At 27.8% G+C, this 14,365-nt stretch overlaps 1 protein-coding gene across 2 annotated transcripts in view; it reads left to right on the forward strand.

The window, feature by feature from the left end:
- LOC107167919 (uncharacterized) overlaps positions 1-14,365 on the forward strand; it is a 43,688-nt gene continuing 29,323 nt past the window's right edge. Inside the window, exon 1 of one of the 2 annotated variants that reach the window (XM_089224469.1) lies at positions 1-303. In XM_089224469.1, the coding sequence (XP_089080595.1) occupies positions 290-303 (14 nt within the window). In that variant the 5' untranslated portion in view covers positions 1-289. The remainder of the gene's footprint in view (positions 304-14,365) is intronic. The other variant, XM_089224468.1, reaches the window with a different exon arrangement.

Consider the following 14,365-nt stretch of genomic DNA (forward strand, 5'->3'; position numbering starts at 1 on the left):
GTCCCTCTTTGGCAACGTCGACGAAGAAGCTCCCCACACCACCTATTGGGCGCGGACTTCAACTGGCAGGCTCAGCCGGTGACGGGCGACGGCGGTCGACAACGTGCGACAACGGTCGACTGCGGCGTAGTGCCGGTTCCACCGATGCAGCCCGTGCGAATGGCGACCATTCCGAGTAAGCCGTTTCTCGAGTACCTAGTCGTTTGTTTGTGTTGCTCGCGGCATTAATTTCTTCAAGTTTTTGTGAAATAATTCAGGTTGCCGACGTTACTATTCGCCGTTTGCCATCATGTCAAACAATAGGTACGTACTTGTCTCAATAATGATAACGATTACAAGATTAAGAAATAGACATTTTATCACTCATTCTGTTCTGCGAAAATCGTACTGCGTGTCACCCAACGGCCATTTTGTTTTTACCTCATTGAACCAACCGCCACCGGGCCACCGTATAATTGTATTGAATTATTTCAACGTCTATCGATCGGTTTTCGGTTTTTTTTTGTTTTCTGTTTTATCTTTATTTCCAAAACGCTTATGGTATTATTTTTTTCGCACACAACCATTGCGCTCATTTATGATGCAGTAATGCACATGTCCATACGTAAAAACCTGTGTAAAATTAATCTCATTATCTACGTAGTATTTATTTTAAGTAATTTTCTAATATTTGTATATGTAATATTTCGATAATTTTAAAATAATTTAATATTGCTTTAAATTGGTATTGATCAATTTTTAAAGTTATCTAAGTCGATTTATCCAGTTGTAAATTATGTACAGTCATCATTTAAATATATTAGAGGGGCGGAACTACTAGTTAATGTTTTTGTACACCAGACTTTCAACAATGTATACTTCTATGTACTTCCAAGTACATTCTTGTACTTTTAGGTACTTCTCAATATTGTCATATATTTCACAATACTCATTTTTATTTCCATGTACTTACAAATATTTTCTTAGAACTCCCAAGTACAAACTAATGTTTGTGTTCTTCTTTAGGTAGATTTATTTAAACTTCCCTATATTTCTACCTCGGTTAATCCATACTTTTACAGACTTTATTTTTAATTCCATTGTTATGCACCTTTTTGTACTACTTTTGACAATATATTTGTGCATATTATATATTAAGATTTTATAAAAAATTATTTAATTGAATCAATGTAAGCTAATTAGTATGGTGTATTATCAGTATAAAGTATAAGTTCTATAATATTTGTTTGAATTATTTATATTGTTCATAAGTCATTTTTGCAAACTTAATAATGTGGATTGTCGGTCACGATCATAGATAATGCAATATAATACTCATATATTATCTATGATTACAATAAATATTCAGGGATAAATAATGGTTGTGATATAAAAAGATTGAAAAGTATAGAGTTCTAGTCTATCTCTATATATCATATTAATATGTATTATAAAACTCCGGGTTAAAAATTTATAATTCATGAAAAATCTAAAAAGTTAAATCAAATGTATATTTATTATGGAATTTGTTATGACATAGAATAATATGTTCATAAAATCATAAATAATGCATAAAATATTACATAGTTTGATTTGAGTGAAACAAATAGAAAATTTTATTTAAAAAAATAGTTTATATAAATTTTCTATAATATAATATAACAATAGAAAAAAAAAATGAAAAAATGTGGGTATCGCTCTGTTGTATAGTAGAGATGGTGAGTAGGTCATTATACCTTTTTTTTTTTTTTTTTTTTTTTTAAGAAACTTGATGAGAACCATTAGTTTCGACAATTACAATAAACATGTATATAATATCTAATAAATTAGAAAAACATATTTTTTTTTTTAAATTTAAATTATGAAACCAGCCTGGTTGAATAAATTAAGTGTGTATAAAATAACAGATTGAGAGTTGCAGGAAAGAATAGATTAAAAATAGGTCACTATATAGATGTGTTAAATTTGAATGCAATGACAGGTATCATTGTACACGAAAAACGATTCTAAACAGAGATGATTTATCAGTTTAAGATTTATTATATTACCTATATTTAAATTATATTATATTTTATACGCACACAATATTTAAATATACATTTTATACGCTCTCAAAATGTTTTCCATATTAACTTTGTAGTATTTTTATAATTATTTGAAGAAAAAGTAATGGTGAACTTTGGGTTAGGATTTTTAACCTTAGGTATTTATTACAGCAATTTAAATAAATTTTCAACTTCATAATTCCTTGAAAATATAGTGATTTTTACATATTTTGTAAACATTTGAATTTTAAATGCTTATTAATTAAAATTGTGACTAATGATTTTTTGCTACAAAAAATACAATTTATAACAAACCTTGAATTTTTGAAAACTATTGGACATTTTTACTTTTGATGCCCTAAACTACCAATTAGATGTATTTTACTTTTCAAAGTAGGGCTAAAGTAAAAAATCAAAGCATTATTTCTTCTTCAAAACGCGATGACAGACAGACAAAAAAAAATAATAATAATAAAAAAAAAAAAATACATTATTGTAAAATCAATACATTCCTCACATTTTATTATTTGTTTTGTCTATCATCACGTTTTGATGTAGTAAAAGTGCTTTGATTTTCTTCAACATCTTATTTTCTGGTTGGAAAGTGATACTAGTTGGTTCTTTGATGGGTCAAAAGTAAAATATTCTCAATAGTTTTCAAAAGCAGCAGGAAAAACAAACAAATAACCAAGGAAAAAGGAGAATTTTCATGCATAACCTGGTTCGGAATAAATCAATTTTTGTTTTTGGTGTGACTATTACACAAATTACCGTAGACGCATATTTTTATTAAATGTTTATATTAGCATTTTCTATTGACCGTAAATATGTTGACTCGTGATTCATAGGCATATGGCATTTTCGATTATTATAAACTTTTTTTTTCAATTATGAATTAATGTAAAATAAAAATGTTTCGGTCTGTCAAAAAACTTACAAATGTATTCAAGGTTCCTCGTATGTTGTTTGTGGAGTGTCTGAAGTTAGAATTTTGACAAGGTTCGTGAAAATCACGATAATTTGCAAATTATATTAAGCTCAATATTAAGTTAGAAATTCATAAAAATGTTATTTTTAAATCTAAGATTTCAAAATTTAATACAAGATACCTTTAAGTTTTCATACCTTATAGAAGAAAAAACGTCTCCTGAAAATCCAAATTACATTTTTATGAGCGTTTGAAGTTAAAATTTTATTACATTGGATATTCACTCAATTTCTCATGTAATAATTTTCTTATTTTGTTGTAATTCACACATGAATAATTGTAGAATCTTGAAATTTATACCATGTTTATTTTTATTAATTACTATATTTGATAGAATTTTTAAAATATTTTGATTCGTTTTGAGCTGTATACAACATTTTTTTTTTATATCTTTAAATGTCAATAAAATTTTATTTGTTTGGTCAAAAAACAAGACCTTTTTATATAAGACTCCTTATATATTGATACAATTGTAATTGAAAAATATTGACAAAACATAAGTATGATTTTTTTGGTACTTGTTTGTTATCGCCCCGCCAGTACAACGTATAAAATTTATTTCCCCGCCACTCTTGTTTGTTATCGCCCCGTCATAAATAAAATATATTATAATACAATAAAAACATGTATTATTATTATAGATTTACAAAGGAGGCCATTTAAAATTAAAAAATGTATTACAATTATAAATTTAAAAAAATAATAATATAAATTTACAAAGGAGGCCAGAACTCAGAAATATCTTTTTATTATTACATTTTATTAAGCCAGCAACGTACTAATATAATATTATTATTTATTTGATATTATATTAGTATGATATAAAATGTCTCGCAAAGTGTAGTTATTTCCTAAAATATTTCCCAAAATAGATCATCTATCATGAGCTAAACACGATAACTATATGTGGGGCGATAACAAATAAGAATGGCGGGGAGATAAATATTATACGGTGTACTGGCGGGGCGATAACAAACAAGTACCAATAGTACCATTTTTTTTTTACAACCGCTTAAAATTTAAATAGGTATTGACCAAATTCATTAAATTGAAAATTTACAAATTATTTAGTTGTTAAACATAAAGCGTTAAACTTTTATAGCTATAAGAATTAAAAATTTAATACAAGATTTCATGTAAGTAATTAACAATGTAACAAAAAAAAAAGAACTAATCACAGTTTTTTTTTTTTTATGGCTATATTTTAAGTACAAAGTTGGTTAAACTTACATATTAAATAACCAACAATAACAATTTTAGCTATATTATTGTAGTTTAAAAACATTATTCGTGAGTACTTGAAATTTCTAGAGGATAATTTATATTCTAATTGTAATAGATGTAATATTGTTAATGACTTATATTAATACTTTATAATAGATTGCATATATTATGAATGACTGGTACATGCATAATTAATCTGATTTGATTTGTTTGGAATTTATTTTATAGGTACCTTATTTTTTTTTTTTTTTTTAAATAATAGCAATATAATTAATATAGTATCATTGAATTCAAATTTAATACCATTATAGTAATCTATTTTTAACTTACTGTAAAGCAGAGCGACATCCACTTATTCGTTTTTTTTTTATTATTTTCAACTAAAAAACAAATACTTTTATAAATAATGCTTACAGTAAATATCTCAAACTCTAGAAATGTCAATGTAATTGAGTGGCATTAAAATTTGTCAAAATTATCAGTGCAAATTCTAGTTTTGGTCACTTCTAAAATATATAAATAAAATAGATTTTTTTATATTATATACTGGCTGTATTATAAATTAAATATCTGACTCGGAAAGTATATTACTGTTAGAGTTTAATAATTCAATTTGCAGGGTGCAAATCAGTCAGTCTATTTTAATTCACCCGCTGGTATATTCTTATTTCATCTAATCTAACCTAGCATCAGTTTTCTCAAGACAGCTGTTACTGATGGTACCTTATCACTTTTCTTAAATATATCTGCATGTAATTATTTCTGAATTGGTTAAATATTTTTTGTGAATATTTCCACACATACCTTCCACGTATTTCCTTGTTGTAATTCCTTATACGTCCATGTTCTTCATTATACTTTCTTGTAATCCCTTAAACTTTTGTGTAACTCCTTGTACTTCCTTGTACGTCCACATACTTTTTAATATTTTTAAATTTACTTCCACCTGGTTTACCCCCCAAAATTTATATTTTGCTCCTGAATCTATATATATAAAAATGGAGACAAAAATGTATAACAATTCATCAATTGAGAACGGCTGAACCGATTTCGCTCACTCTTTTTTTGTTTGGGTCATAATTGCCAGGAGAAGGTTTTTACAGATGAAAAAATTGAGAAAGTTATCGGGTTAGAGAAATATGATGCGGGTGTGATGAAATTAAAGTGGCGCCATCTGCCCAGTAAAAAATCTAAAAAATAAACCAAAATAGGTGAAATCCCTATCAACTTCTGATTTTCAAATGGCAACCTATGTATAAAATGAATAAAACTATTTTTTTTATGAATTTTAATTTTTGAATAATCCATTGGTAAAATATAGCCCCTCAAAGTTAGGTGTTTTTTGTAGGTGTTATTGTATTTTTCGTTTGTTAAGACTAGGAGTTAACATATTTTCTCCAAGTTAATAGATGACCATAGTAGGTAGGTATCCAATAAATATTTATAATTATTTATATATATATTTTCTTATTAATAATAAGATAAGACAATAAGACGTTATATCCAATCCATGTCTTTATTATCTAATACCTATGTGTGTTAAGAAATCAACTAATAAGTGTTTATATAAGGCCCTGATTAAAATTAAAGTTTGTTTTATGTTTTATATTAAACTACAACCAATGTTTATTAAATACTTTTTATTTTTAATTAATTAATACATATTAAATGTGACAATGTAACATGTGCTTCTGTATCCCATTTTATGTACATTTGCAACTGAGGTTGAATTAAAATAATGATAACAAAACCAAATTGTTATCATAAACATCCTTCCCTTCTGTATACATAAGCAGTTGTTTTAAATAATAATTACACTGATAAATAATGATTAATAATACCGCATTTCAGAATAAATAAATTACATAACAACAAAACTTAGTTAATCACTGAGATAATCTTTAACTTTTTCATCACGACTCTCACACCATTTTTTCTTTATTACCTTGACTATCTTTAACTTTTTCCTCATTCACCACTTTTTAATTATTACTTAATATTAAATCGTCATTGTCTTCATAATTTTTAATAAAGTGTTGCCCCTTTGTGTGATGTAATTGATACAGTGTATGCCTGACTATTTGCCTGTTTTGTAGCTTGACTACATATGATCTTGGATAAATTTCTAATTTACTTATGACCTAACAAGGTAACCACTAACCATACTCTTCCTTCATTTATAACCAGATCATCATTTGCATTAAACTCATCTTTAGCTTTAGTTCTTTTATCATAGTATTCTTTATACTTGACTTGATAGTTTAACATCCTGCTTTCATCATTAACTTCAGCTTTAGGTTTTAAACTATTCTCATTTGCTGGATGACTAACTTGCATGGTGAAGTTCCTATCTGTGGTACAGTTGTACACAGTATGTACTCAAGCAAAATGTCTAATATTTCTTTTTTCTCAAAATTAGCTTTCCTAAGCATTTTTTTGGCCGTTTGTACTGCCCTTTCTGCCGTCCCATTAGACTGATGGTATCTAGGGCTAGATGTTAGTAGATGTATATTACACATTACACAGAATTATTTGAATACATCATAACTATAAGATTGATTATCAGAATATATTACTTGTGGATACCCATGCGTACTGAAGATATTTTTTTAACTGTTGTATAACTTCTTGAGCTGTTTTAAAATTTATTTTGATTATTTCTAGCTATTTAGAATAATGATCAAATACAATATCATAGTCTTTACCAACATAAGTCAATATGTCAGAACTTATAATTTCAAAAGGTAGTTTATCCACCTTGTGATGCTCTAATGGCTCTTTTGTATTAAAATTTTTAAACCTATCACAAACTTAACAACTATATACATATTATTTTATTTCATTATCCAACCCAGGCTAGTATACTAACTGTTTAGCTCTAAGTACAGTTTTATTCACATCATCATGTCCTTCGTGTAACTGTTTTAATGCCAACCGTCTCAGGCTGTAAGACATAATAATCTTTTTTTTCACTTAAAGAACTCCCTTTTCAACAACAATATCATCAAAAAGACTCCAATAATGAGTCTCACCATTTACCTTATTTTTATCTTTCAGCTAACCTTCATTATAGTATTCTAAAATGTTCACTAAAACTAGCTCATGTTTTGCAGCCTCAGCTATTTTAGAAACATTTATAGTATTATTAATTGAATGTACTTTCTTTTTAATATTAATTTCCTTGTTAAATTCATTATAAATATAATTTCTCGACAACAGATCTGCAATATGCATTTTTTTGCCTGGTAAATAATTAAATTCTAAATCATACCTAGATCAACAGTCTGAGTTTCATTTTTTGTAACTTATTTGATAGGACTGTATGAAAATTATTTTTATAAATTGATGTTAATGGTGAATGATGTGTCCAAATTTTTGTACGATACCCATAAATATAATTATAAAACTTGCGACACAAAAATAAAATACTTAACATTTCTTTGTCAATTTGTGGGTACTGTTTCCCTGAATTTATTAAACTCCCGGAGGAAAATGCTACTGGCTTTCCTTCTTGCATTAAACAACAACCTAATCCAATACTAGAGCTATCACATTGAATACTTATTTCCCGGGGGGTTCATTCGCTAAAGGAAGTCAGTGTACAAAGCATAGGAATTCCATAGTAAGTCTAGATAGTCTACAAAGAATTCTAAAGGAAATCTATGAATTCTTAAGGAAGTCTGGGAATTCTTTAAAATAGGAATTCTGGTGTATAAAATATTCATTCGCTAATGACCTTTGTTATTTCTTTTTTCGGATCAAAATTAACGAGGACATGTGAGTTAGTAATTATATGTTTCAATTGACTTATAACTTCACTATGAATGTTAGTCCATGTCCAGTTGGTATAAATTGCCTAAGGTAAATTTTGTAGTTCTACTTTATTTTTAGGTTCATTTAATCTATTAATTGCCTCAACTCGATCTGGGTCAACTTTCATTCCCTCCACACTACAAATCATACCCAAATAATTGATTTATTTATTTTTATAAATAAACTTGTATGCTTTAAATTTCATTCCAACAGATTTCGTCCTTTCCAATACAGACTTTACTGGAATATCATGTGTTTTTTCATTCTCAGCAGCAAATAGCAATTATTATATTATCAAAATAAATTTTTGTATTTTCAATATCCCCTAAACACTTTTGATTCTGTTTTTGAAACTCTTCAGATGCACATAGCAGCCTAAATGGAAGCTTAGTAAATGTATAATATCCAAAAGGCGTACTAAATCTACAGATATTGCTGAATTCAGACAGTTTAATCTGCCAAAACCCATTTTTAAGATCTAAAAATGAGTACCACGTTTTATTACTTAAGCTTATTCTAATCTCATCCATTGTTGGTATTAAATGATGTTCACAAATTATGACTTGGTTCAATTCTAAAGGATCTAAACAGATACGCAATTTTTTATTGGGCTTTTCAACAATAACAAAATTATTTAACTATTTACCTGGTCTATCTACTGGCACTATTACACCATCTTTAATCATGACATCCAATATTTTTTTAAGTTCATTATTATTGATTCTGGTACTCTTCTTGGTGGATTAATTCAACCTTCACTATTCTCTCTAACTTTTATATCATATTCCTCTGGAAAACATCCTAAACCTTCAAACACATCCTTATACTCACTAACTAACTGTTTCACCTCATCTTTACTATTAATTCAATTTACTTCTGTTTTGCAAACCAAACTAAACTTAATACATGTGTCTAGTCCTATAATAGGTATACATTTACATTTGTATTTTATCATCTACAATAACAAACCTGAGCTTAACATTTTGATTGAAAATCAAACAATTCATTTTTACAGCCTTAATTAATTTAATAACATATCTCCCATATGCTTGTATCTTACAAGTAATCTGTTCAACAGTTTCATTCTTTTTAATATTATTAAACAGACTTAAAGGTATTATATCAATGTCCGAACCAGTGTCTAACTTAAAATTTACATCATAATTAATAATTTATACATTTTTAAACCACCCACTCATGTTATTAGGATTTGGACACTGTTCACTTACATTTATCAAATAAGTTATGCCCAGACTCACTATTTATATTATTATTTTCAAAATATTCACCAATATTTAATACCTTATGTTGATTATTAACTCTACATCTTACTTTAAAATGATCGGGTCCTGTCAAATGCTTGAAAGGGAAGCCCTTCTTCCTGAAAAATTTTAATTGCTCAATTATAACATAACTTCTAGGTTCATAATACTGTTGTATTCCATGAAATATTTTTCCAGGATTATTATCACTAGTAATATTAATAGATTCTAGAAAACTCATATGATCTCATAATATGCTTCATCACCAATCACACTTAAAAGTATTGCAACTTTGAGTTTATTTGACTTTTCATCAAAGTCATTAGTTAATAAATAAAGTTTGAATTTTGACTTAAATAACCTTAAATTGCGAATTATCATAGTTGGTTCACTAATATCTAGTGGCGACGGAGCAGGAACTACTTCACCATTTGACTGCGCCATGTTTTATGTTTTATATTATACTGCAACCAATGTTTATTAAAGACTGTTTCACTTTATTTTTAATTATTTAATACATATTAAATGCGACAAAATAACATGTGCTTCTGTATCCCATTTTATGTACAGTTGCAACTGACACTTAAAATATTGATAACAAAACTATATTGTTATCATACTACAAAATTAATAAAGATAAATTTAAACAAATACAAATACAAAAAGCTTCTCCTCTATCGTATTTTGAATTGGCTATATCTCAAAATCTATTATTTATTGAATCGAAATAAAAATTTAAACGCAGAAGTTCTTAAAAAATATAGTTTTATAATAATTTGTTGGTATTGAATATAGGGTAATTACTAATTTCAGTAACTAGTTGAACAGAAATGGTGACCACTTCCATCGAAGATTGGAATGGAACCTGTGAGCTTGGATATTCTGAACGAGCCAAAATTGCAACCCCTCCGCTAGCTCGAAGCCGGTTTTGTTAGTGGTGTAGGTGTTAAAGTTATTAATGTGGGGGGGTAAAGTTACCATTAAGGTTTGTTTCTTGTAGGCATATATTAGTTGGATTGTGGTTTTATATAATTATTTTAATGTCGTTTAGCTTTTTTACAAAGCTGTTTATGTTCCATTAAATTATGTTTATACTCATTATAGGTTTCAGTTCTGGGTGGGTGTGGGTGAGGGTGAGGGTGCTGCTTGAAACAGAAGGTTAGACAATTTTGTAAGTCATCTGGCTTTAGTGGTCTGATTTTTATTTATTTATTAACTTCTTCAATTCAGTTCATAAGTACGATATTATATATATTGGCTTCTTCACATACCTAGTGAGTTTATATTGATTGATTTGTTTGTAAAATTTTCAAAATATATATGTGAACTGGATAAAAGTTATCAGTGTTTCTACTTTGGAAGTGAAAAATTCCTCTGTTGGTTGCAGCGCGATATCTATTTTACTAGGCTCAGCCTGTGTCAATACCAGCGAGTTAAATCCAGAGCTAATTTTTTTTTTTTTTTTTTTTTTTTATCGGACTGTGTGATAGGGAAAATACCGTTTGATGCCGTAGGGGAGGTGAGGGCAATTGGGGAGTTTGTGTCTGATAAAGGTCTCTTGATAGGTATAAGCTTATTGATTGTGTTTTCGATTGGTGTTTGAGTTGTTATATTACAATCAAAAATATTTTGGTTTTGGTTTCATCTTGTTTGTCCGAGTAATTTTGGAGGTTGGTTTCATCTATTAGTGGAATGTCTGGAATTTGTACGTCATCCAGAAGAAATGTAGAATGCTCATCAATGGTATTATGTTGATTTGCCATCGTTTGGGACAGTTGTGGTTGTATATTTTGTTGGTTATCTGGAGATGTATGTTTATTGCATCATGTAGTAGTGTGCCCCACTCTTTTACATAAGAAACAAATGATCTTGTTGTCTGTGAAAAATATTCGAAACGATGTTTGGTTGTAATTGATGACCAAAGAGTCAGGAAGTTTGTTTATGTCTTCTTGTTTGATATACATTTGTCGACGAAAGCTCCGTATGCGTTCAAAGCCTTTAATGTTTGTTCCGGCTTTTATATGATTAATTTGAGATACTTGGATTATTTCGATTTTTTTTTTTGAGCTTGACTTTATGCTTTGTTTTGAGTTTTATGAGATATACGTAGGAGTAAGTTAATTTGTATTTTTGTTCATGTTTTAAGAGATTTCCTTATAAGTGTTGGGGTATTCTTTTTGTATGGAGGTTTTGTTATAAGTAGATTGCCTGTTTTATCTTTATTTTAGTCAATATTAAATAATCGTTAAAAACAAATTACCTGTTTATCGGCCGTCGGCGTAGATAACAGAGCACTATATTGTTATCGGAAGCTATATAAATGCGCACAATCGCGAGAGCTATACACGTGCTCAACTGACGGTGGTCAAACATGTGTATTATTAAATTTGTATATTATTATTATTATTTTCCGATTTCGATTTGGGTTTTGGATACCGGTATTGACATTTTCCGATTTCGATTTCGGTTTTTAACGATTTTAACCGGTATTCGAAACCGGTATCGAATATCGGTTTCAAGCCCTGAATTTAAAACTAAGGTAATCTGAAATAAACAAATTTCGAGTATCAATGCCCAATGTTTCAAGTAATTTTTTAGAACCACAAAATGCATCATTAACTAATATATTGTTTAAATTTAATAATTCATTGAAACTATTAGTTTTATAAACTTATAAAGAAAATTAGGATTGTTTACGACTGCTGGTGAACATGAAAAAATTATTTTGAGATAGGTCTTCGGTGTTTGGGGTATATTGTAGATCATTAGAAGTTTCGTTTAATGTTTCAGTGCATCTTATGCAACTTATAATTTCTTTATTCTGAAGTTTAATGCTGTATTTAAAGTTGAAGTCAAAGGCATTGTGGTTATAAACAGTTGCTCACATGGTTGTGAGCTGTGAGCTAAGGTACAAACATATCTTGTAAGATTTTTGTTCATATTTGTAAAAAAATGTATTCACTATTTGAATTACAGCATGCCCATTTAGTTCAATACAATGATATACATTTGTAGAAAGAAAATTATTTATATAATTATAAATTATACTCACTGTGTTTTTTTATTCATATATACTCCATTTCTCCAAAAAAAATTTAAAAAACCAAATTTTATAAATTCTTTCTTGAATAGTCAATTTTTGATTGTTAAGTACAGATATATAGTATACTGCATAATTCGCAAGTATGCAACAGTACCATTTGTATCAGGGATTGTTTTCAAAAGATTTATTACATCATTACTACACATTTTTTTTGGCTGCTTGAAAATTCATTTTATCCACACAGTTAAGATGTGTAGTAATAAATCCTTGTGCATAAATCTGTTCTTTATAAAATTCAAAATCATATCCTAGTGAACAGTGGTGGATAGGCTTAAATTTTTTTTACCGGGAAGTAATTTGAATAAGGGCTCCAAAAAATAAGACACGATTGACATTTTATTTTAATATAACAATACAATACAAAACTATTATAACTTATTAATATATTAATAATAAGTAATATAGGTACTCTTAGTACAGATATATTTTTAATTGTTTTAAATCAGGTATAAGATAATATTATACCTAATATATTTTATATCTACATAGTGAATACATTAATATTTTTGAAGTAAAACTTCTTTCTTGAGGTATGGATTGAGAAAAAAATCGTCACGAAAAATGAAACGCCACGAAAGAATGAAACGTCACGAAAAAATGAAACGGTGTATGAATGTGTGTGTATGACTGCGACTGAAATCGCTTGAATGGTTAAATGTTATATGTCCGATTGTGATTGTGCGTCATTTGCTTAGTGTGTTTCTATTTTTTTTTCAACTCTACTCCTCTTAGTGAAAAAAAGTGAGGTTACAAAAGTGTATTGGTAGTGTTATTGACAATTGTTTTTGAAATAAAAATAATGTAATCATGCATAAATTTAAAAAAAATAAAAATAGCCATTTTTTTGAAATTATGGTTACCTATCGAGTTTAGAAGATACCAAAATAAATATTTGGTAAAAAATTCAAATCACCTTATTTGTATTGGTTATTATGGTAATTATGTAGGAATTATGTATAAAATTATAAACGCAATGTCAATGTGTTGTGATAAATATTACGCTGTGTCTAGATACCCGGGTGCCCGTGTAGATAAAGCGTACACGGACCCATCCGTGTATATATTCGATACCCGAATTGGTCGAATTGTTAATGCGCGTGCGTCTTAGATACCATAATATTATTTCATGTTTATATGCTATTTTTAGGCTAACTAGCTTCATGTTATTTTAACTAGTGTCAGTGATGAACTACCAAATTGTTTTTTAATTTTGAAGTTTGTATACTCATTTAACTCAAGATGAAGTTAGGTGACGAATTTATCAATTTCCAAGATTTTGAGAATGTAAAATTATAATTATAAATAAATTATTATTATAAATTATAATTTATTGTGACGAATTTATCGATTTCCAACTTTAATTTATTGTTTATTACATATTATGTTTAAAATGAACAATTTATATTAAATACTTTGTGAAAGTATCTTACAATATTTTATTAGTTAATATATTTTCCATTTTAATTTTTTTTTAAACAATTAAAGTACTACTATATAAAGTATATTATATTATTATGTGTTCATGGTGGTATGTATAAAAAAGGGTAAACATTCCTTGATAAACGTATAACCTTGTTATTTTAATTATATCATAATACAAATTAGTTGATTTTGATAAATAGACCAAACCACCAAACTAATATATAGCTGAATATAATGACATGTTATTGTGTACTGAGCAGATATTATATATTTTTGGATCTGTTTAGTAGCCTACCAATAGTAGATATACTGTATCTACAGTATCATCACTATCATATCTTTGACTTACTAATTAATAATAATCGATTGTATAATAAATAAAATTATTTTAATGAGCGATGAGCCTCTAATACATTTAATATATTTTTCCACTAAATAATTTTTAAACATTTAAAAAAAAATAGTCATGTACTAAGTTAGACCTTAAAGGGTGCCAAAAGAAAATATTATATTTTATTCAATATGCATC

This window comes from Diuraphis noxia, unplaced genomic scaffold (genome assembly GCF_037042655.1).
Source record: "Diuraphis noxia isolate RWA-SAM2 unplaced genomic scaffold, SU_Dnox_SAM2 contig0003, whole genome shotgun sequence".
Lineage (NCBI taxonomy): Eukaryota > Metazoa > Arthropoda > Insecta > Hemiptera > Aphididae > Diuraphis > Diuraphis noxia.